This window comes from Leptinotarsa decemlineata, unplaced genomic scaffold (assembly GCF_025532065.1).
Source record: "Leptinotarsa decemlineata unplaced genomic scaffold, Ldec_3_MD MMD2_P_RNA_scaffold_9, whole genome shotgun sequence".
Lineage (NCBI taxonomy): Eukaryota > Metazoa > Arthropoda > Insecta > Coleoptera > Chrysomelidae > Leptinotarsa > Leptinotarsa decemlineata.
In genome coordinates this window covers 11756013-11781157 of record NW_027412536.1, presented here as the reverse complement: position 1 = coordinate 11781157, position 25145 = coordinate 11756013, and the positions used below count along the sequence as shown (strand labels likewise).

The 25145-nt window shown below is 33.0% G+C and overlaps 2 protein-coding genes across 2 annotated transcripts in view; one reads left to right on the top strand and one right to left on the bottom strand.

Moving 5' to 3' along the window:
• The window catches only part of Nup214 (nuclear pore complex protein Nup214), a 45881-nt gene extending 36725 nt beyond the window's left edge, over window positions 1–9156 (bottom strand). Inside the window, exons 1-3 of the mRNA XM_074170617.1 lie at window positions 8966–9156; window positions 8769–8910; window positions 8380–8715 (exon numbers count right to left, since the gene is read on the bottom strand). Of these exons, the coding sequence (XP_074026718.1) occupies window positions 8380–8715; window positions 8769–8910; window positions 8966–9001 (514 nt within the window). The 5' untranslated portion in view covers window positions 9002–9156. The remainder of the gene's footprint in view (window positions 1–8379; window positions 8716–8768; window positions 8911–8965) is intronic.
• Window positions 9157–11166: 2010 nt separating this feature from the next.
• LOC111502774 (endoplasmic reticulum transmembrane helix translocase) lies at window positions 11167–25145 on the top strand. Its single transcript, XM_074170616.1, has 13 exons — window positions 11167–11524; window positions 11577–11666; window positions 12974–13640; window positions 13816–14190; window positions 14955–15285; window positions 15802–15998; window positions 17483–18111; window positions 19775–19982; window positions 20044–20240; window positions 21385–21524; window positions 21579–21726; window positions 24718–24861; window positions 24917–25145. The coding sequence occupies exons 1-13, from the start codon at window positions 11264–11266 to the stop codon at window positions 25022–25024; spliced, it is 3495 nt and encodes a 1164-aa protein (XP_074026717.1). The 5' UTR covers window positions 11167–11263; the 3' UTR covers window positions 25025–25145.

The window sequence follows — 25145 nt, the reverse complement described above, 5'->3', positions numbered from 1 at the left end:
GAGTTTATAATCAGAAGGGACTTCACTATTGACCGAAGTACTATATCATGAAGGGGTTTTCAATTTGTAGATGTATATCAATACTCGGGGTCGATTTGATATAACCTTTCAACTTATTTTTGAATTGTTCGATATTATTAATTTCCGGGCCCAAAAATTTTAAATTCTTTTGCCCAATAGACTTTAAAGCTGCAGGAGAGGCAAGTAAGTATTGTGTTTCTGTCTTGTGTTATAGTGGCGTTCGTTAGTTATCGGAATGGATTTAGTTTTATGGTGTTCAACATTCAAATTGAAAAAAAATAGCTGTCTGGGGTCTAAGATTTCAGTTTCAGAGTAAAGAAGGTCTGAGGAGTATTGGAATGTTTTACAGAATAAAATTTTGATAATTTTTTTCTGTACTATCACTAAATTGTCAATAATAGTTTTTCCGACTGCCCCCCATAAGCTATATGTGATTCCACTAATGCGTGATATACTGTTTTCAGTTGGATTTTGTTCAAAATATACCTAAGGTTTTATAGTTTGTAAATTAAAAAATGTAGTTTTTTGATCACATACGCGAAATGCTTATTCCACTTAAGGAGACTGTCAACAATCACACCTAGATATTTAAATTCAAATGTAAATATTATTGAAAAATCATCAGAAATTTTTTAAGTAGAGGACGGCAAAGTGGATTTATTATTGGATAGTTCTTTCAAAGTGTTCGATTCTTGGGCTGAGTAAAAGATTGCTGTATCATCTGCATACGTGATTATTTCTCCTTTGGTATTGACTTCAAATAAATCATTTAAATGAATGTTGAACAGGATTGGTCCTAGTACGGTTCCTTGAGGTACACCAAACGTTACTGTATCGGGTTTACTATGGATATTCTTCAATTTTACTTTTTGCGGTCTATTTGAGAGATAGCTTCTGAACAAGTCTAGAGCTTCACCTCCGACACCTGTAGAATGAGATATGCCAAACTCCGTTACAAGTGCTGCATTTGATTCATCCGCTTCTAATTGGTGTAATATTGCACTTTTTTCTTCAATTATAAAACACTTTCGCTTCGCAGAATTCATTTTGTCGAGCTTTATGAACTTGTCATAACAGGTGACAAACACTAACTGGGATTTACGCGTGGCCAATAAGGAGAGGTTAAATGCGCGGTGAAGTGTGGGCGCGCTGAGGTATTGTTAAGTAGGTTGTGTAAACAAAACATTGCGCGACGTTTCAACCCGACGTATTATCATAAAAAATGGTTGCTATAAGCAGTGGGTCGCTTAAACCGGAGTAGCACTAAATGGTTATATTTTCTCAATACCTAGCTATGAAACTTGAGTCAGCGTAACTTGACCATAACACAATATTTTCCTTGTATTTTTGTATGAGGCAAACTGTCTCTAAAATGAAAAGATAAGCTAGTAGATAAAGATGTACAAATCCCATTAGTTGCTGAAAGTATGAGTCGAAACAAATATTATGAAATAAAAAAATATTTTCATCTTACCAACAATGCAGAACTCAATAAAACAGATAAAATGTTCAAAGTACGTCCCCTGATGAATAAAATGAATGAAAACTTTTTGCAGTGGGGCGTATTTCATGAGAAGCTCTCGATTGATGAGGCTATGGTGAAGTATTTTGAACATCTTTCGTCAAAGCAATTCATCAGGGGAAAACCAGTCCGCTTCAGCTTCAAAGATTGCATGATATGTTCATCTACAGGATACTGTTATAAATTTGACACTTACTGTGGTGCAAAATCAAATTCTCCAAATGTGGTTGGCGTAAATTTGCCTCTGGGATCCAAAATTATTTTAGAACTTGTTCAAGTCATTGAACAACCTGGGACCATGTTATTTTTTTCGACAACTACTTCTCGAGTCATGGTTTGCTAACCACTCTGAGACAATTGGGATATAGGGCTACCGGAATTATAAGAAGTAATTGAACAAAAAACTGCCCCTTACCTTGTGAAAAAACAGTGAAGAAACAAAAGCGTAGTTACTATGATTATCGATATGATAGCAGCAATTCGATATTATTCGTCAGATGGAAAGATAATAATACAGTAACAATGGGAACTACTTCTGACAGCATTGAGCCTCTAGCTGAAGTAAAACGATGGTCTAAAAAAGAACAAGCAAACATTGATGGGCCCCAACCAAGACTGATTGCTAATTACAATTCTGGGATAGGAGGTGTTGACCTTTCAGACCAGGGAGTTACCAATTATAGAGTTTCGGTACAAGGCAAAAAGTGGTGGTGGCCTTTATGGACACACATGTTAAATCTCTCAGTTGTCAACGCATGAAAATTACATGTGCTCTCTTCAACCCAAAAAAAACTTGATCTGTTAGATTTCACACGGCCCATCACAAGACATTATCTAAGAAGTTACAGGAAACCACAGTCATCTAGACTTTCTTCAAGAAATATTCCAAGAAGATTGGTGAATGATGGGACAGTACACCACCCAAGAAAATTAGATAAACAGTTGAGATGCAACCAATGCCACTTACGTGCAAGATGGAGCTGCCAAAAATGTAACATAACATTATGTTTAGAAAGAAACTGTTTTATACAATTTCACACTGGTAATGTTAGTAGCAAATAAAAATATTTTATAGATAACATTTTACCTCACTTGTTCACATTATACTCGTTTTAAGTACATGTATTTTTCTCATGGATTTGTAAAAAAAATTCTGTCCAGAATACTTTATAATATACATAAATCTAACAATAAAACTAGAAAAAATTGAGTTTTAAAGAAAAAGATGAGTTGGGCACAAATGGGTTAAAAGACAACAAATTTGAATCACACCATCGCTTCACTTTTTCCAAGTCATTTTCAATATTTGTTTGCAATGAATCAACATTATTGTTATGCCAAAGTATAGACGTGTCATCAGAAAAGATTGTGAATTTATCTTCTATGGAAATATCAGCAAGGTCATTAAAAAACAGTAAAAAGAGAAAAAGGACCGAGGACAGATCTCAATTTTTATCCTGTCTAGTTGGAATGAAGAATGTGATATATATCAAGAAAGTTTAGCATTGTTTTTAATCACTTTATCAACAAGTTTAGATAATTATGATGTACTGTTTGGAACCTTTGGTGTAGTAATGAATATTACTGGAGTTTTTTCCCAACACCAAATCGTTATTTTTAACACCTTGACACGTGTTTCGATCACCAAGTGATCATCTTCAAGAGGAAGATAAAAACTGTTTTTATCTTCCTCTTGAAGGAAGATAAAAACTGTTTTCATCTCTTCTTCTCTCTTCTTGAAGGAAGATAAAAACTGTTTTTATCTTCCTCTTGAAGATGATCACTTGGTGATCGAAACACGAGTCGAGGTGTTAAAAATAACGATTTGGTGTTGGGAAAAAACTCCAGTAATATTCAAGTTTAGATAAAGTTGGCAATAGAGAAATAGATCTGAAGTTTCCAGGTATATTAGGATTACCTTCTTTGTACAATAGAAAATACCATTTATTACAGATATATTAATAGCTTCAGCCAAAATTTCTGATATTTCACATGGTAAATAAGAAAATATTTTGATTGAAATATCATCCCACCCTGAAGAGTTTTAATTCTTCAAGTCCAAAATTATTTCCTTTTTTCACTTCCAGAGGTGGACGAATAATTGAAAGAATTTGCTATAGATATATGCTTTAAAATGGATTGGGTTTATTCCAGATGAATTTTTTCTGTAATTTTTTTGGCTACAGAACAGTGAAAAGCCCCTAATTCGTTAGAATTTAGTTCACCAATATAGAAAAAAAAATTCAAGTTTCTTTTGGCCTGTTTTTTGCATTTGATAGTCTATTGTCATAATAAATATTTTTCGCACTTTTAATGAGCTTTTTATAAATACTTCTATAATATAATTGTAATAGTAGTTGATGAATGAATCAAGATTTGAGTGAAATGTTTTAATATAAAGGAGGCACTTCATAGTTTTGGCCGAAACTTTTATGCCTTTTATCGTCCAAGGGTTTTTGTTTTTTTTTAAATTTTCCGTATTGGAAAAGCTTTATCAAAAACTGTAATCAAATGTACATGAAACCCATGTAATGGATCATCAGTTAACATGTTATGTTTCCAATTTGTTTCCGCACACATTTTTGAAAATTCATCAAAATTTCCTTTACTACATATTCTACCTTGTTTTTTATGTGAAGTACTGCTTCAATTGAAGGAACACTTACAAAGAACGGCATCATGGTCAGATGATCCTGCATTGGCAACTTCAGAACTTTATTCTGTCCTCAGGTAAATTTGAGCATAGGTACATAATCCAAAAGACTTGATGAGTATTCACAAGTTCAATGTGCATTGTCAAATTAAAAGAGATAAATAAGTAACTTTAAAAAAATTTACTGCAGTCCATCATTCAAACAAATAATATTGGAATCACCTGTCAGTAAGACAGTTGCATTGAGAGGGGGGTGAGATATAAGAATCTCTAAATTATGCAAAAACATATCTACCGGCTTGTCCTTTTTTAGGACAGTTCAGTGGTTCACCCTAACACCACTGATGAGACCAGAGAACAAATATCTTTCGGTGATTGTTATCAAAACTTGGCTTTGCATCCAGTCCCTTAGGGGAGCCTCGTTCATCTTTGACATTCGAGGATTGAGTCTTCTGTTGATCCCATAAATGACATCTTCCTTGGGGTTTTTCCTTTTTAGTACAGTTCAGTGGTTCAATCTAGCACCACTGATGATATGATGGGTCAAAACAGTGCTTTCTGGTGCTGGATCATAAGTTCAATTGGATTCTTTGTTCAAATAAATAACCATATGCACTGATTTTTTTGAATTCTATTGGTATTAGACATTTATTATCTCTGGTGACCAGTCCATAGTCAATGGGATCTTTAATTTCTTACTATTTTATAACTTCCTTATTACAAAAAAAAAGTCTACATAGAAAACAAATTAATGAATTGTGTTGAAGTAATCCATGTTCACTTCATTTTGATTGATCTTGTTTCTATGATTCCTTGGAAATCGTTGTTGATTGAATGAGTTATTGTTCTTGTTAATACATAAAATGTATCGTTTGTATATTCATGATTAAAACCTGGTTCAGTAGAGTTTACAGTTCGATTTCCTACAAGTTACAACAGGTTATGGGCCCAGGTCACGAAATCTAATTGCATAAGAATTTTGTTTGAACATTGAAAATATCGTACATCAGTGTCACTGTCATTGAAGTAATTCCCCGCTGCTTCGAAATATAGAAGATTCAATTCAGCAACGGCGATGGAGAAGATGAAAAATTTCAATATCCAAAAATTCGATGGCCTAAACTTCCAGTTGTGGAAGTATCAGATGGAACTCATATTCAAAGCTGAATCCACATCAACGCCGTTACAATACAGGTGAATACATTCATTCTGATGTATGCGGAAAAATGTCTTCAACTTCAGTTGGTGAAGAAGAATATTTCCTTTTATTCAAGGATGATTGCACCTCATATCGTCAAGTATATTTCATCAAACACAAATCGGATGTATTTTCAAAGTTTGTGGAGTTCGAGACACCAGTTAAACGGCAGACTGGTAAGATATCAAAATATTTCGAACCAACAATGGGACAGAATATGTTAATCATCAAATCCATGAGTACTTCAAGAAAACAAGCATTATTCATGAAACCAGTGCACCGTATACACCAGAACAAAATGGTAAAGCCGAAAGAGATCTCAGAACTATTGTCAACAGTGCTCGAGCTATGCTGTACGAGACATTCTTACCAAGAACATTATGGGCCGAGGCAGTAAACACAGCGGTATATATTCTCAATAGAAAACCATGTAAACCAGATGAAGACCGAACACCATTTGAGAAATGGACAGGCAAACATCTCAAACTGAATCACTTGAAGAAATTTGGCAGTGAAGCCTTCTCTCATGTACCGAAACAGTTGAGAACTAAATTAGAGAATAATTCGAAGAAATTGATTTTTGTTGGTTATATGAAGGTACCAGTGAAAACTATCGTCTATTTGACCCAGTAACAAAGAAAATATCAGTGGCACAAAACGTGATTATCAACGAGAATATTCCCAAAAATTCGTCCATGATTGGTGCTGATAAATATTTTTCGCATAATTTTCATTGTACGCCTTCAATTCCTGAAATACCAGAAATTACTCAGTCGGATTCTGCGTCTGAACCAGAACAGAACTTGATCCAACAAGAAACCGAAATGAATATCCAAGAAACACATTCAAGGGATAATCGGATTGAAAGACAGCTTCGTAATCGATGTAAAATAAATCGACCATGCCGTTATGAAGATTTCGAAATTGCCTGTGCAACAATTATAGAACCTCAAACATATCAAGAAGCGGTAACAAGCAATGAAAAAGATCGCTGGGAGACAGCAATGATTGAAGAAATGGAGTGCTTGAAGGAAAATAACACTTGGGATTTAGTTTCATTACCCAATAATAGAAAACCAATAGGATGTAAGTGGGTTTTCAAAGTGAAATGCAAGCCCGATGGAGCTATTGTATGTTATAAGGCGAGACTGTGTGCAAAAGGGTACTCTCAAGTAGCTGGCATTGATTTCTCTGAAACTTTTTCACCAGTTGTTCGATATGACTCCTTAAGAATACTTCTGGCCATATCAGCTACACTTGACATGGAAATTCGACAATTTGACATCAAAAGTGCTTTTCTGAATGGAGATTTAGATGATGAAATTTTTATGATTCAACCAGAAGGTTTCCAATCGGAAGATAATTCCTTAGTGTGTAAACTGAACAAGAGTCTATATGGTCTGAAACAGTCTTCTCGTTGCTGGAACTCAAAATTTGTAAAGTTTTTGACATCATTTCATTTCAAACACTTAGAAGCAGACAGATGTGTATTTCACAGTGAAATCAATGGTTTCAATATTTTTGTTGCTTTATATGTTGATGACGGACTTGTCATGTGTACGTCATTGAATGTTATCAACATGATTTTAGAAAAATTAGCTTCGTGTTTTGAAATTACTACGAGTAATGCTGAATACTTTGTTGGTATGGAAAAAAGTCGGAATAGAAGCAAAAACCAATCAGTCAACAAGGATACGTACAGCGATGTTTAGAAAAATTTCAAATGTCAAAGTGTAAATCGAATACAATACCAGCCGATCCAAATGTTATTCTGAATGCAGCTCAAAGCCCCCAAAATGAGGAAGAAAATGAATATATGAAAAATATTCCATACAGAGAAGCTATAAGATGTCTCATGTTTTTAGCGGTTGTCACTCGTCCAGATATGACATTCTCAGTGAGCAGACTTAGCAGATATTTTGAAAATCCAGGAAAGCAGCACTGGGAAGCAGTGAAACTAATTTCAGATACCTAAAGGGTACTAAAAGTTATGGAATTCTATACAATGGGAGCAACGAATGTTTAAAAGCTTATTCAGATGCAGATTTTGCAGGAGACATGGATACTAGATATTCAACAATTGACTATGTTACTTTATTATCAGGTTGTCCAGTTACATGGACATCTCAACGACAAAAGTGTGTTGCAAGATCCACGACAGAATCTGAATATATTGCAGCTTCGGATGCCGCACAAGAAATAATATTGTTGAGAAGGTTCCTTCAAGAAATTGATGTTGACGTTTCAAATCCAATGGAACTTTTTGTTGCTAATAGAAGTGCTATAAACTTGGTGAGCAATAATGATCATCACAAATTAACAAAACACATAGATGTCAAGTATCATTACATAAGACATCATGTTCAAGAAAAAAATATCGCTGTTGTTTACACCCAATCAGAAAACCAGTTGGCAGATATTTTAACCAAACCCTTACCACGAGAAAAATTTTTAAGAAATCGACAAGGTCTGTGGGTAACGTCTCCGAAGTGAACAAAGAGTGGGAGTGTTGATCCATGTTCACTTCATTTTGATTGATCTTGTTTTTATGATTCCTCAGAAATCGTTGTTGAATGAATGAGTTGTTGTTATTGTTAATACATGAAATGTATCGTTTGTATATTCATGATTAAAACCTGGATCAGTAGAGTTTACAGTTCGATTTCCTACAAGTTACAACAAATTGTCACTACTTATTGGAGTACATGAGAGCAAGAGTATTGAAACCCACAGATATTTTACCAAGACTGTAAGGATTAGCAAAAGTACAGATACATACATTGTGAGTGCCATTGTTTCCTCAAGTAGTAGAGAATAAGTATATTCAGAGATGTCAGCAGACTAGGGTTCTCTTTATCAAATTTGGAATGCCCAACCAGATTATAAAGTGAAATCGTCAAAATTGGAAATCATAATAGATAGATAGATCATTAAGAGATTAGATAATAAAGTTTTAACTATAGGTATAACATAAAATTGAATTACCTTTGAGTTCATATACTCCAAAAGTACCATCACTCTTACATGCAGTAAATATTGATGGTAGAGCAGGGTTCCAGTTCACTTCCAGCACAGTTACACCTGGAGTTGATGATAACCTCAACTCTTTTATAACAGACACAGTTTGTTTATAGAAAGACAACACATCATGGAATATTACAACTGGACAAACATCTTTCTGCACCACAACGGCAAGGATTGTGCTGTCACAGTTCACACATACGTGAGTTGGTGGAGATGGCAAGATCAAATTTCTTCGAGGGTAGTTATTGATGTCTTTATCTTTAGTAGAATAACTTTCAGTACAATTTAATTGTATGGCTAGAAATTGGTACAGTTAAAGTAAGGTCATGAAAAAAGTAATGTATCTGTACCTTGCAAAGTTTTGGAGTTTGTGCCAACAAAAAGTAATCCATATCGACTGGCACAGGAAATCAAGCTCGGGGAATTGGAGAAACTATCGAGGTCCTCGTTATGAAATACTTTTAATCGACATCGCAATTTGAACAAAATATCCTAAAAGTTGTAGAAGATATTAAAATCTTGTTATTTTTCAGTAATTTGAACTTACTTGAACATCGACTGGATCTGGGCAACTTTTCAACATTTTGATCGAGTAAAAATAAGTATTCCGTTGGATAGTATATTTACTTAAACATTAAGAGACAAATAGTCAAATACAGAACATTTTCAAAACTACGTACAAAATTTCGAATCAAACAGTTTTATTTCTTAACCTACGAAACAATGTTGCCATGTTGCCAATTGCTAGCAATTGTTATATATATATATATATATATATATATATATATATATATATATATATATATATATATTCATAAAGATAACTGCGTAAACGCAAGCGATACATATGTGGAACCACCTTGCGTTTACGCAATTATTTTTATCAAGTACTTTTCTTGGTTATTCAAATTTTGTCTTCAATCGAGGACCGCCTGCAAGGTAATGACGATGCCCAACAGGCTGAAACAGCTGTCTACCGGTCGCTCTTAAAATTGAAATCGAAATGAGAATGATCAGAATAAAACTTATCTATTTCTCTTTTGATTTTCATGGAAATATTTTCCAGCAGCTTGACTGCATTAACCTTTCTTGATTAGCAACTGGAGAAATGTATAGTAAAATGGATTAAGGGGGTCTCTCAGTCAAAAATCAAAACTCTGCTCTACTTTGCCAAGCTTTTGCTTCTAACGGAAAGCTTCTTCAGGGCAGTAAAAACGAGTAAAAAACAATGAATTGAACATATAAATTGACGAAAGAAAATTAAACATTAATATTTAACTTTCTTTCGTCAATTTATGTAGAGCATAGTTTTGATTTTTTATTTTTTGACTTAAAGACCCCGTTAATCCATTTTATTCAATTCAATATTCAATTATTTATTCTTCCTGTTACCCTGAAAAGCAATAAAACCCTATACCTACCTGAATTTTCCTGATTCCAATGCTTGGAGTTCCAATCTATTCAACTTTTTATTTCTCTTAGGGATTCATTTTCAGATTCGCCTTCGGCATCTTACTTGAAATTAAATATTTATTTGTATGTACTTCGAGAGGTACAAAAATGGAATGAATCAGAGAGTGTTGGCTCAGGAGTTTTTTATGTTTCGAATGATAGACATGTACCGAATAAGATGCAGAAATGTGAAACTTGAGAACAACAAGCGATGGAAAATTATCTTCAATCAAAAACCTTCAATGGGATTAAGTGAATGTTACAGACAATTTGTTCAAAATTTCTTCAATAGTCCCAACCATTAACCAAATTGAGATGACAGTTTCCAACACCCTATTTATTTTTCAAGTAAAACACCCAATGCTATATAAACTCAATATTGTGGCTTGTAATCATCCAATGAAATTTAAAATCAAAATCTTGCGCACTGCGGCATTTATTCTGTTGCGAATGAGGAAAAACGTCATTTTTTGAATCTTTATGCAGGGAAGACATTGGAAACACAAAAAACTGTTATTAATTTATAAAAGACATTTGAAAAAAAGGTTTTTTTGGACTGAAAAAAATCTTGAGTTGAAGTTATAATTTAAGAATTTTCAGAATAGGTAACTTTCCTGATGGTCAGTTTTCTATAGAATGTGTTGTAACGAAATTACTAAGTCCAAGTTTTGTAAAAAAATATCAATATCTCGATTATTTATGGGTTTAAAAATATCGTATTTGTTAGAGAATACTCAGAAAGTTTCTGGTATTCCGCCACTTGTCAGTTACGCTCCGCGAATATTTAGAATATCCGTGACAAATAATCTCAGCAGCCCCGACAGATATAAAAGTAAACTAAAGTCGGACGGACTGCCAGACATGAAGCGATGACGTATGTGACCCCGGCAGAGCTGTGCAGAAAAAACTTGAGACTGTATAGACATCTAAGAATAATTCAATTCATAATCATATTTGAAAGTTTGCTATGCCATACATACATACAAATACCTCCTCCTATTCAAGTGAAATACAGGGTATAGTAATCCTGGGATTAACCATCTATTGGGCAGTAGAAATTTAAAGTAGAAATTTAATTTTTTCAATATTAAATCGTCGTTTTTCCTGTTGTGTTGTCTCCCGCATCGCGTCGGGAGGCAACACAACCTCGAGCTGAAATCTAATACTTTTTTCCCTTGTATAATAAATATTGTTTTAATATCTATGACCGCCCTGCTAGTGCATAAATAAATAATTTTGATTTGATGTTTGACATTGACGTGAAATATGACGTGACATCTTGACATAGACATGATATGACGTCACTGACTGCATCTTGATTGAACAAGTACGTCAAAAATCAAATCACATATGTGTTCACCAACGGGTTAAATTAAAAAAAACCTTATTAATAATGACTGTAACACCAAAATTAGATGACTTGGTACAATCTGTTTCTCTACATTCTCGTTTCCCAGCTTTATTTCATTTTTATGTTTTACCATTCATAGTAATTTATTTGGCATGGTTCTACTTGTGGTTAGGAGTTTATGGATTTTTGGAATACTATGAGGGTGGTTTTCTTGGAGTTGGTATTATAGGAATATGCCAAATTTTGTGTAGTTTAGCTTGTTACTGGTCCGTTCATATAAATTGTTTGTTTTCATGCAGGAAAGTAAGGATTTCTTTCATACTCTTTCAATTTTGCTTATAATCTTCTTTTTTAGGAAAAAGATCCTGACAAAGCTACTCTTGTGAAAGTTATACCCACACCTAATAATGGAAGTTCTGAACTTGTTCCCTTACAGCATACTAAGGTATCATAACATGTTGAAGTTTTTAGTTCAAGTAGTTAGTTTTAGTTTCCTAAACATGGTTGGTTATAGTGAGAAAACACTATTGGTGAGTTTATTTAGTCTCGATTAGAGGGTAACAAGTTTCAGTTATCAATTAGCAAGGAACAAGTAACGAAAACGATGGCATTTATGCATTTCCAATTGAAAGCGCGATTTAATCAAAAAAAGGAAATCTAATATCTGCTATTGTATAACTATTATATATATATATATATATATATATATATATATATATATATATATATATGTTTGTGTTTAAAAAATCTGTTGTTCCGTTAATCAGCTGTCGCCCCCATACGAACGACAACTCTCAGAAGTTGATAAACTTGTGCGAGCTAAGGACTTACGAGGTCTTACCTTTTAACATGTGATTCCTAGATGGTATTTCCTTGAAAAAATTATAATTTTTTTCTGTCGGTGGCAAGCCAAGATTTTTGGGGCTAGTTGAACAATTTCTCAAAATTGTTAACGAACCTAATGATGAAATGCCAGAAATATATTACCTCAAGTGTTATTGGATGGATTGGTAATTATTTGGTTAGCGAGTTTCACTCATTAAATCACTGCTAGGTTGGAAATAGGTTCACCTTCTCATATCAGAAGGCTTTATAAATGTTCGGTATGATTCTGAGGGTGACTTGTTCAGTGTAAATGGCCTCAACCTTGCTAGGATGCGCATGTGAAAAGGTAAGAAGTCATTAATTCTTGGCTCACACAAGTTTTAACAAGAATGGTCTCGTCTTTTAATGTGTTATCCGAAGCAAGACCAAAGAATTTGAACCAAAATTCTATCTAAGTATTGGTCACCTATCCAAATGATACCACACTTAGTAATTGCTTTTTTCAAATATTGACTGTCCAACTTGATGCTGTCTCATCTTGACTTTGACCATTCTTTAGTATAATTTAACTCCAAAAATAATTCATGTTAAGAATAAAAAAATTCAGGAAATATGTATGTATGACAACTGATTTTTCAAAATGTATATGTTTATATAATTTAATTGAAATTATATTTGTATACAATATAATATAATAAATATAATATAATACCGAAGAAAAGAGAATTGAAACTTTCTATGTTTTTTACCACTTTTATTTGTAACTAACATTACTGCAGTTTCTTCCTATAAGGACATTTTCAAACTAATACAAATAAGAGTGGTAAAAAACAGAAAGTTTCAATTCTCTTTTTTTCATTATGATTTCCTACCACGTAGTAACGCCTACATCCATCAATTTATAATATAATATTATGTAAATTTTAGAATGAAAAGATTACTACGTTTTGGTTCATTTTCCAAAAGACAAAGTATATTTGGTGTAATGAAAAAAAATCATTTCGTGGATTGGAATTCCCCATTAATAATAGTTTTTCCGAATACATGGCATGCAAGGGTTTTCAAGAGGAAGCAGACATTCTAGCAGCTGAGCAACTTTATGGAAAAAACAATGTGGAAATGGTTGTTCCCGAGTTTATGGAACTCTTCATTGAACGAGCAACTGCACCATTTTTTGTTTTCCAAGTTTTTTGTGTTGCCCTGTGGTGTCTTGATGACTTTTGGTATTATTCATTATTCACTTTGGTGATGCTAGTTCTGTTTGAATGTACTCTGGTCCAGCAACAATTACGCAATATGGCTGAAATCCGCAAAATGGGTAACAAACCGTATGGTATTCTGGTGTACCGTAATAGGAAATGGAGAACAATCTCTACCTGTGAATTAATACCAGGAGATATCATTTCTATAACTCGATCACATAGGGATAGTCTGATACCTTGTGATGTGCTTTTGCTCAGAGGTTCCTGTATTGTTGATGAGAGTATGCTGACAGGAGAGAGTGTTCCACAAATGAAGGAGGCTGTGGAAATATTTGATCAGAAAACCATTTTAGATCCAGAAGGCGATGGAAAGTTGCATGTTCTATTTGGTGGTAAGATCACTTAATCAATTAATTATATTATTATATATGGAACTATATAGAATATTTTAGAATTTGATAAAAGAGACTTCTCTGAAATTCAAAACAGACATGGTTATACTACATTTTGGAAATATATAAATTTCAACATTTATGAGGATCAAGTTATATATCTTATTATTTTCAGGTACAAAAGTGGTTCAGCACACTCCTCCAAGTAAAGCAACAACTAGCTTGAGACCTCAAGACAATGGATGCTTAGCTTACGTTCTACGTACAGGCTTCAATACTTCTCAGGGAAAACTTTTAAGAACAATTCTGTTTGGTGTTAAGCGTGTCACAGCAAATAACAAAGAAACATTTGGTTTCATAATGTTCTTATTGATTTTTGCAATTGCAGCTGCTTGGTATGTTTGGCAAAAGGGGATTGAAGATCCAGAAAGGAATCGATATAAGTTGTTTTTAGAGTGTACACTGATATTAACATCTGTCATACCACCAGAGTTGCCTATTGAGCTATCATTGGCTGTAAATACATCTTTGATAGCTCTATCTAAATTAGGTATGTTCAGTAATAATAATATATTTACGTTTCTTTTGGTCGATAATATAAACTCATCAGACCACAACATAAGCTTATTATCCAGAATATTTCTCAATAACATGTTAATATCAAAGTGGCAGACGTCAGCTGCGGTATTGGCAGCAGCATTGGAAGTATTTATTTTTAATATATTTCAGAAGATGTAGATTCACATTCACAGTTGTATAAAGAATGTTGTTTGTATTTCTCATATAAAATTCGTGTTTTCATGGCACATTTGAGAGAATTTTTGGCCTCGACCTGCGGTTTCGGACAAAAATTTAATACTCTCATGTGCCATTAAAAAAACACTCATTTTACACACTTGATATAAAAATAACTATTCTGCATTGAATGCTCTTGACTTCAACTCATTAAGTAAAAGAAAAGAAAATGTTGAATGACTATCAAATTAATAAATCATCTTAGAAAAACCCTCAGGAATAACAATCTATTTTACATTTCGCTCATAGATCACACACCTAAAATTTTCAATAAGAAAAAATTAGAGATTGCTAGCATAAATTCTGTTTTATTCTGTATATATATATATATATATATATATATATATATATATATATATATATATATATATATATATAAAATCTATTTTTCAAATTGTCAGGAAGTGTGATTTTAATTTTTATGCTGTTTTTGAGTTCTTACCAATTGAACATAAGGATCCTTACAATTACTTCAAAACCGAACACATATTGAAAATATTAAAAGTGTCTTTTTTTTAGGTGTTTTCTGTACCGAACCATTTCGAATACCTTTTGCAGGCAAAGTAGACATTTGTTGTTTTGACAAGACTGGAACTCTTACAAGTGATGATTTAATTGTAGAAGGAGTGGCTTTGGCTGAAAAAGATTCCACAGTCACTGCAGTATATGATCTACCTTTAGAAACGGTACAAGTACTAGCCACTTGTCATTCTCTTGCCCATCTTGACGAGGGTTTGGTTGGTGATCCTCTGGAAAAAGCGACTCTAAATGCTATTGAATGGAATGTTACAAAAGCAGATGCTGTTGTTCCTAAGAAGGGGAAATCCCCTGGAATGAAAATTTTTCACAGGTACTTGATTATTTTTCTGCAGATACATTGTGCAAGTTATCTCCTTATAAACTGAATAGGACAACATATGTTAACAGGAAATTTGTTCAGGAAAAGATAGTGTACTGGTAATCTGATTTTCCTTTGATTACTCCTTAGCTTTATGTTGCTATTTTTCATCTTGAAGTTCACATTTCTTGACTTCAGCAGTGAAAGGGTTGAAAAAATTGAATTGACAAAAAGCTCAAAATATTGGAAAAGAAAGTTTTTGGTTTTCTACTACTCCGTCTTGATACAAAAAAAGGATGAGGGAATCTTCCAAAGAAAGAAAGGAAGTAATCAATTTGAAAATAAGTAACTCTATACATGGACGTGTAGATCATGAAAAGAAGTAACTTTCAGACACAAACTGAAAGAAAGTCCTCCTGAAACAGCTACTTTCATATAAACATTGAATTACTTTCTTTCCCAAAAATGAATCACTCCTAAAAATATAACCCCTTCAACTCAAAATATTGTTGTATAATTCTGTTACAGGTTCCATTTTTCTTCAGCCCTAAAAAGGATGTCTGTTATAGCTGGGTACAATAGTATTGGCTCAACCGAGACTATGTATGTTTCTACTGTTAAGGGTGCTCCAGAAATACTAAAGTCTATGTTTATAGAAACACCAAAAAAATATGATGAAGTTTACTTGGATTTGTCTAGGCGAGGGGCCAGAGTTTTGGCGTTAGGTAATCAAAACTTTAGATTAATTTTAAAAAAATGTATATTTCTCTAAAGGAATTACTATAATTTACCAATAATAATAATAATTATAATAACGGGGTGGAACAACTTGCCTCACAAGAGCTAACCTCTGTGAAGGCAAGTATCAGCACAAACTCAGAAAGATCTGGTTATGAGTAGTGTTATGGAAGAATGAAATCGCTGTTACAAATATGCTTGTCATTCCGATTTTACTCTACTCCTTCAAAGAAGTGAAGTGGATTCCGGAGCTGTATCTACTCGAAGTGAACACCCGAAAAATGATGCATCTCCATGGGAGTTTGCATCCCAAATCGTCTGATCCACGACTATACTTCTCCCTACAACAGATAGGCTGTGGAGTTTGAAGTGTCTACATAACAAAGTGGGTACTGGATGGAGCCTGGAAAGTCATCAGAAGTTCGGATCCCCTTCTCTGGATGGTCCGCGACCATGAGAGAGCAGGAATTGGGGATTTATTTTGGACGTTGAACGTTATTTTGTCACCCGTTCAGAAAAAGGCTCACATTGAAGCTGCACTGGTTATTTTACTCATGCGGCTACATAAGGATGAGCCGACACATGGCATCTTCTTCAACATCAAAGACGGCTCATCATAGTAGCTAACCTTTGCTTTCTCGGGTCAAGTAAACTGAAGTTGGAATCTCAGGGCTTCATAATGGGCTGCCAGGATGGTATCTTCACCACTTTCCACTTATATATTCACACGATGGTTATAGTTGAAATCTATATCCATCAAAATAATGCAGCCCTAAGAGTGCTTCGTTACCACCTTTGGCACTCCTACAGTGTTGCCAAGACATCGGTATTCTCAAGTTATTTTTCATCTCCAGACTGATATAACCTAATAAGCCTAATGTAGTCCCAGACCACAAAGTAAGTCGATATTCGTCGTGGAATTTTCAGCTCCAGGTGAGGTGAATATGATCCGAGAAGAGGGGAAAAAACGAATGAAATATCGAGATGTTCTCTTCAAATTCCACAGACTTTCTGCAGGCCACTGTGTTAAAATGGTTGATGCCTGCCCTATTCTCAAATCTCAAAATTATATTGGCTTGCTGCAGTACTGCAGAAATCTTGGCCAAAAAATGCCGGAGGTTCAACTCATTATGTCTCCTCAAGGGACATTATGTCTGCTCAGACACAATAATCGCTTTCTTCAAAGGGGAATAGGCATTGGTTAGTAATGCTGGCATGCTCTCCGAATATATCAAGGCTTCAGGGGGAAAAATAATAAAATAGTTTATTATCATCCTCGAATATATTTCAGGCAAAACACTCTTCTATCGATCATGTTCAACCACCCAATATCTTCCACTTTATATAAAATTCTTTCTCTTCAAATATATGTTTCAAATTATCAAGTTAAAATTACTCCAGAAATATGTAAATATAATAATTTGAAATAAAAAAAAATATTGGAATTTTGTTGGAATATATCCTTCTTTAGGTTACAGGGATATTGGAAAACTCTCCAGCCAAGAGCTTCGAGATTTGACTAGAGAAGATGTAGAAAAAGATCTCAAGTTTGTTGGATTTATGATCATATCTTGCCCGCTCAAAGTTGACTCTAAATCAGTCATCGAAGAACTTCAATACTCCTCACACAAAGCTGTTATGATAACAGGAGACAATCCTCTGACTGCTTGCCACGTAGCCAAAGAACTCAGATTCACTCCAAAACCTACTTTGATATTGACCCAAACTAATGAAATTTTTGAATGGCAAAGCATCGATGAAACTCAGAATCTACCTCTTGAATACGATTATAAAAATCTAGTCAGACAGTATGATCTCTGTATTACAGGAGATGGTCTGAACTATCTTAGAAATAACTACAATGCATTCCTGAATCTCATTCTACCGCACATAACAATATTTGCAAGGTTCGCACCCAAACAGAAAGAATTCGTAATTGTCAAGTTGAAAAGCTTGGGTTACACGACATTGATGTGTGGTGATGGTACAAACGATGTAGGAGCTCTCAAGCATGCTGACGTTGGTGTTGCCATATTGGCTAATGCTCCGGAACGTCTACCAGATCCAAAAGAACTGAGGGAGAGGTTAGAGAAAGAAAAGGTAATTATTTGAAATAAATTAGAATAGAATTAGCCACTATCCATGAAATGAAATTCAAAATGAAAATTAAAACAAAAATTTCTTGGCTTTCTTTTTAAAAATGAAAACTGTAGGTATATGAGGGAACTTTTGAAAAAATATATGGATCAATCACAACTTTCTTCAAGATATAAACAAAAATATGTTTTTCTGACACTAACATGACAGAAATTATTATTTGTCCTATTTTGAAATGAACCACGGTTAAGAATTGGATTAATAGAAAAAATATTTTTAGAATGATGATTTCCTACCATGTAGTAACAGCTACATTCATAAGCTTATCTCTATTAATAATAATAATGATATTTATTTCGCACAAGGGACAAATAACAAAATTTGAATAGTACAAGTCAAAAGGAATAGTGTACATTTTCATCTCATTACATCAGGAAAGATTAAAAGGATTATGAACAACATATATCATATTGCTTGAGACAGTTATCTCTTGAAAGTGCCCTCATCCACATCTCGACCATATGGAATATGTAGAGAACAGTAATTTTAGAAATGAAGGAAGAAAAATATTAAACCGTAAATTTCACATTATATCATTTCATATTTTGAATTGAAAAAAATCATATCTAAAAAACTTATTTTTTTTATGTGACATTTTTCAATACAATGTGAGCTTAATTTTTCAATTTTAGATTTGTCATTTCCTTTTTGTCGAAGATATTAATAACAATTTTGTCTAATATTATTCCTACAGTACAATTAATAATTTATTTCACATCAACGACCTCTGTCTTGCAAATTGAATCCTCATTTGGATATGTTTTCATTTTATTATACAGAGTGATATGATTCTTGAGAAGTAAGAATATCCAAAGTCGAATGCAACATGCTTTAAAAAATACAATTTGAAGTAGAAATTCAAATTTTTCCCAGAGAGTCATAATATTTATTCAAAACATTGAAACTGAAAGACATGCTTATACAGACTCTCTTGTACAGTTTAAATGAATTCTTTGTATAGTCATAATTCTACTTCACTGTATTTTATCAACATGTTTCATATAGCTATAAAGCATTTTTATATATTTGAATATTCTACCATTTTGAATAATTACATATATAACACAAGTAACGGTGGGACGGTAGCTTGGTGGGTTGACATCGGTGGTTTGCGTCACTCACTTAATCAACCGCTGTGTGAACGGTGGTTTGAACTGCAAGACCGGACGATTGATTTTCACTTCCCATCGTCCAACCCGTGTTATAAATCACACGTTAAAAGGTAAAACCTCGTTAGTCCTTAGCTCGTACAAGTTTTGACTTTAGAGAGTTGTCGTTCGTAGGCGGGCAACAGATTTTTTTTACTGGGTCAATAAATATTATTATTATAATTTTGTTATAGTTTTATCTTGCTCTATGACCCAATTCAAATATACTTATTTCAATCGCTTGACTTATCCTAAGTCTCTATATGACTTTACTAGATTAATGAATATCATTATTTATTACTCTGATTTTATACCAGTTTTTCCTTACTTATTGGCTTGTTTAGAGCCATCTTATGTGAGCGTTTTGTTCTAAAATCAGATAAAGATTAAGCTCATTCAGTTTGTTTTATTACTGTCTTAGTAAAATAATGTGTTTTAAATGTCAATATTATCTTCAGGAAAGGAAGCAAAGAGAGCTTAAGGAAGCTATGCAGAGGACTAGGCCGAATCATGTAAGAAATATGATGGATCAAAGAGAACGAATACAATCTAAAATGGACAAAATTATGAGAGAGCTTGAAGAACAGGATGAACTCCAAGTTGTGAAACTCGGAGATGCGAGCATTGCTTCTCCGTTTACAAGCAAGTTGTCATCTATCATGTGCAGTGAGTAAGAATTAATTAAGGTTACTTATTTTATTAACTATCATTTGATTTTGTTTTTCAGTTTGCCATATAATAAAACAAGGAAGATGTACACTGGTCACCACATTGCAAATGTTCAAAATTTTGGCCCTGAATGCTCTGATATTAGCTTACACTCAGTCTGTTCTATATTTGGATGGAATCAAACTTAGAGACCTTCAAGCAACATTACAGGGTCTATTATTGGCTGCTTGTTTCTTGTTCATTTCAAGATCTAAGGTAAAAAATGAAAATTATCACACAAAATTAATTTGCTTCTAGAATACATTATATTTTTCACAAAAATTATTCACCCATTAATCAAACTTCAAAATGAATAGTATATTCTCCATATCAATGTTGAAAACAGAAAAACTTAATGAGTTTCTTCATTTACAATTATTCTTGCTTCTAGAACAACTAAACATATTTTATGACTGGACTGATCCGTTACTTGATGAAAATTAATAACACTGTCCGTGATAATAATTAGGACAGTTTTCACAAACAGTTAAATTTCTAGACACGTTTTGCTAATACCCTAGCGTACTAATTACTAATCGGTTTTTGAATATATTTGTCTTTAATTTCTTGTGGTAGGTCATTGAAACCATCTACTCCTTTATAAAGTAAAGAATTATGTCAACTATTTGAACAAATATTTTTCAACTTTTATATTGTCTCTGTTTCTTGTATTATATTCATGTATTTCAGCCACATAAGTTAATTTATTCTGTAGATATAATAATAATAATAAATGGTCTTTATTTTACGTGGCGGAGTTTAGCAAAACGCTATTCTTCCACTCAACCACGTTTGAAAAAAAGAAACATTATAAAAAATAAATGGCAATTTTAGGATAATATTTAAATACATATGTTTATGTTTGGATCACTGTTGACTGAGCAATTCAGTTTTAAGTTTACTTTTGAATAGCGAATATACAAGTGAATATCCAATTTTGATTTTGAAAATAAAAATCAGTGTTTGGTACTCAAAGAGTTTTTTCACTGGTAGCCATTAAAGGGTTTGCAACAAATTTGCTGTCGGTGTTATCCTCGAACATTGTAAGATTATTCGCATAGCACGATTCTGCATCTTTTGTAGTCTGTTTATTTCATTTTGATTAAGAAAAAACAGAATGGTAGAACAATAATTTAAATGCAGAAGGATTATGGAGATGTATACTAAATAATTTAGACCACTGGCTCATATTTTTACTTAACTTTACTTCAACTGTGATTTATAATTCAGAAATACTAACTCAGATATTATTATAGGCAATTATCTCTGTAAATTTCTTAGTATTTGAATTATTAAATGTACTGATTCCTTGGTGTGAAAGTAGATGATGAGATTTTTCAATTTCATATATTTGTTTTAGCCTTTGAAAGTCTTGTCGAAACAGCGACCTCTACCGAATATATTCAACTTTTATACAGTGTTGACTGTAATTCTGCAATTCACCGTACATTTTATGTGTCTAATTTTTCTTGTCCAACAAGCCAAAGCAAGGACTCCAAGGTAATTTGAAGAGTTTGTTGAATAAGAAAAATACTGAGATTTTTATATTTTTAGCGAAGAAAAATCAGCTAATGTAACCAATCCTGTTGAAGCATTGACAGAGGAAGAAAAAGACAAATTATTTGAACCAAACATCATAAACAGTACTGTGTATATCATTTCAATGGCATTACAAATTGCCACTTTTGCTATAAATTATAGGGTAAGAAGTCTGCAATTTATTGATACTTTCTATTATTCTGTTGAATTCGGGATGATCATGTTGAAATTCATCAGAATCATTGTTTTTTGGCAAAGATCAAACTTTTTTTATGAAAATATGGAGATAAAGATTCACCATATCTTTGTACTCATTTCTGAACTAGATTACATCTTTGTGTCAAACTAACTAATGGCTTCTCGTTTGCCCAGAAATGTGATTTAGTAGTACTATGTAGTCTATTGATCCAGCTCATTGAACTTCCATCACATTCATTTAAATCTGACATATGATATTTTTCAGGTTTTTATTTCGAGCTCATCAATTCCATAACCTTTGATAATTGACCAAATATTGTCAGTTGAAATTGAAAAAGCATATTCTTCCAAACTCATTTTTTTTGCCTACTATAATACATCAGTATTAATTCAGTAAAATCTTTATAAAATACGCTTTTTTAATATGGGTCATATTTTGCCTAAAAAGATCAATGTCTTGTTTTAATTAAGAGGGGTATAGTTTTAGGAGAGAATAATTTTTGGGAAAGAAAGGTTTTGGCTACTTCTCCATCTTCATGTAACAAAATGTGGGAAATATCCAAAAGAAGGAAGAAAGCAATTAATTCCAAAATAAACTCTATACGAAGATGTGTAAATCATGCGTAGAAGTTACTTTCAGACATAAACTGGAAGAAAAAGCCCTCTCAAAACAACTACTATTATAAGCACATTGAATTATACAAACAACACTTTTTCCTATTCACTTTGTACTCCAAACATTCGTTATGGAAATGAATCTGATATCATTGATATTGACTGAAAGTAATAATGACTATGTTTAACGCCTGCAAGTCAAGAAACTAGATATGTTTTCATTGTCTCCTACTCGTTTTGCAAACATAATGATTAAGATTCATTTCTGTTTGTCCATATCAGACAGAGTATCTGTATCATCCATATCAATGTGATTAAATGAATATCTGTAAAACCTAACTGGGAAAAATTATCTTGAATGCTGGTTGTAGAATCTCTCAAAAATATTAAAAACTACAAAAAACTCAGTTGTGATATAAAGATTGTATGAAAGATTAATATTTTTAAGAAAAGTAGCACCTTCTCATACCATGATTTTTTGTTAATTATTTTCGTAGGTGGGGTGGAGAGCCAAATTTTCAGATCAATAACATTTTTGGATGAGCTTGAGGGACTTTTTTAACTTTTTGGGCCCTTTTTCGAAAACTCCCTGTAGTTTTATTTTCTTGATTTGTGAGGAATGCAACAATAATAATAAAAGTAATGCTGTGCTATATCATTTTGTAAGATACACGTATTTGAATGTTATTTTTTTCCACATTTGCACAAATTCTTAATCTGATACCTTGACTTTGTACTTATTTGTAACTTTATCCAAGGTATGAACTATAGTTTAGGATGTGATTTCATAAAATCATTTTAACGAGAAATCCGAAAATATCTTGTTTGCGGGTCTGACGCAAATAGATGCTGATTTTTCATTACCAAACTGTCAAAAGTTCACAGCATTTTACATTTTAGGATGATTGGGGTGGAACTTCGGTAAGTGTTGACTACTCAGAAAACTATGAAATCGATTGAACCCAAAGCTTCTATTTAAAAGAAAAAGATATTCTGTTTCGTATGGTGTGAAAAAACATCTTGATGTTAACTCTTTTATGACTGAATGAGTTACTGATCCTGACATTCTACATCACACTCATGCTATGGTTTGTTTGGTAAAATTAACAATGGTTGTTTTTTATAAGACTGCTAGAGAAATATTTTCATTGGATGGTGAAAGTAGAGGTCAAAGTTTCAAGTTCCCATCATTTCAAGCAAATCTATTTTATCAACAGGAACACCTTTATTTGCCAGAAAAATAAATACGAAAGTATCAAAAAAATTTAAACAGTCACAAATGTTCTTTGTTAAAAGTTATGTCAGTCTCTTGAGATTTTCCTGTAGGTGATTTGAAAATGAATGTAGCTAGCTACCCGATGTAACTAAAATCCAGCAATAACGATTGCTTTCAATTGTTAGTCTGAGCATGTCCTTTTTTTTTCTCTAATTGGGAGCTACCCTACATACCCATTTCTTCCTAGTATCCGGTATGTAGCCTTAGGAGTTCATTTCATTTTACCTCCCATCTCTAATAACACTCATTCCAACAATTTTGTTCATTGTACTAGTTTGAACAAGACATTTGTTGTATGATCGTCATATTCTTGTAGATGTAATTTTTTAATTATCCATAAATCGGTTGCCTTCTGGGATCCAGTGCCTCACATTTGCACAAAACATGACAAGTCATATCTTTTTCTTTTTGCGTATGCTAAGGTCTATCTTATACAACCCTGTTTTGTCTAGGTGTCCTCTAAATGGACGATTGTGAGTAGTACTGCAATTTATCATGAAAATAAAATAAAAATTTTATGACTTATTATTTGTTTTACCTTCATAGAGTGCCCAAATTTATGTTACTTACCTATTTCAGTCTAGATGATCATTTCTTGCTATTGAGATACGAATAGTTTCTAAGAAATAGAATCGAATAGAAAAAATAAAACTTGAAAAAATCTGTTTTCAACAATTTCTCTTCAAAAAAAATAAAAATTTTGAGGTTAGGACTTTTTATTATTTGTTTTACGCCCAATGAGGATTTGCATTTGTGTTACTCAGCAATTTCAGTCTAGATTAATTTTTACTATTGAGATATGAATATGTTCTGAGAAATACGTTCAAAAAGCGAAAAAAAAAATCAAAAATTGTCCTAGCTCTTGAAAAAAATTGTTGATCTGAAAATTTGGCACTGCATTCCGACCTAGGGGAAGACAACCTACCCACAAAAAGCATAAGAATCCAAGAGGGTCATGGGAAGGTGCTGCTTTTCTTAAAAAAATATCTCAATGTGCTATTTTCATCACTATCGCAAGAGATCCGTTGAAATCATCAACATTTCATAATTTTACTTTTATTTTAGGGTAATCCCTATATGGAAAGCCTTAGGCAGAACAAAGCTTTACTATACAGTATTTTGGGTTCGGGAGGAGTTGTACTTGCTCTCACCTTGGGAATTGTTCCTGAATTGTCAGCTCAGTTTGAAATTATAGATTTTCCACCAGATGTTAGTATATCCCAAATATTCCTTTCAAGTGTAAATATTATTTTTTTTTTTTTAGTTTCGGATCATCCTTGTGCAAGTTCTTTTTGCTGATTTCTTCTTTTCTTTCTTGGTGGACAGGATATGTCTATGGATATGTGGCGAAGGCAGCATGAGGCTATCATGAGAGTATTACAAATGAAGTTATTTATTTATTGTCATTCCAGTTAAATGAAACATGAAGGGATAAACCTTTATAGATAATGTCTTATTAAATGCATTTGTGAGTAAAGATACTTTTTACATCA

Excerpts from the sequence above, each read along its gene's own strand:
- LOC111502774 (XM_074170616.1), top strand. The coding sequence starts at position 11,264 with ATGACTGTAACACCAAAATTAGATGACTTGGTACAATCTGTTTCTCTA. Across the intron at positions 20,241-21,384 it reads TGTTCATTTCAAGATCTAAG|CCTTTGAAAGTCTTGTCGAA; the intron begins GTAAAAAATGAA and ends TATTTGTTTTAG. Across the intron at positions 21,727-24,717 it reads CTTTTGCTATAAATTATAGG|GGTAATCCCTATATGGAAAG; the intron begins GTAAGAAGTCTG and ends CTTTTATTTTAG.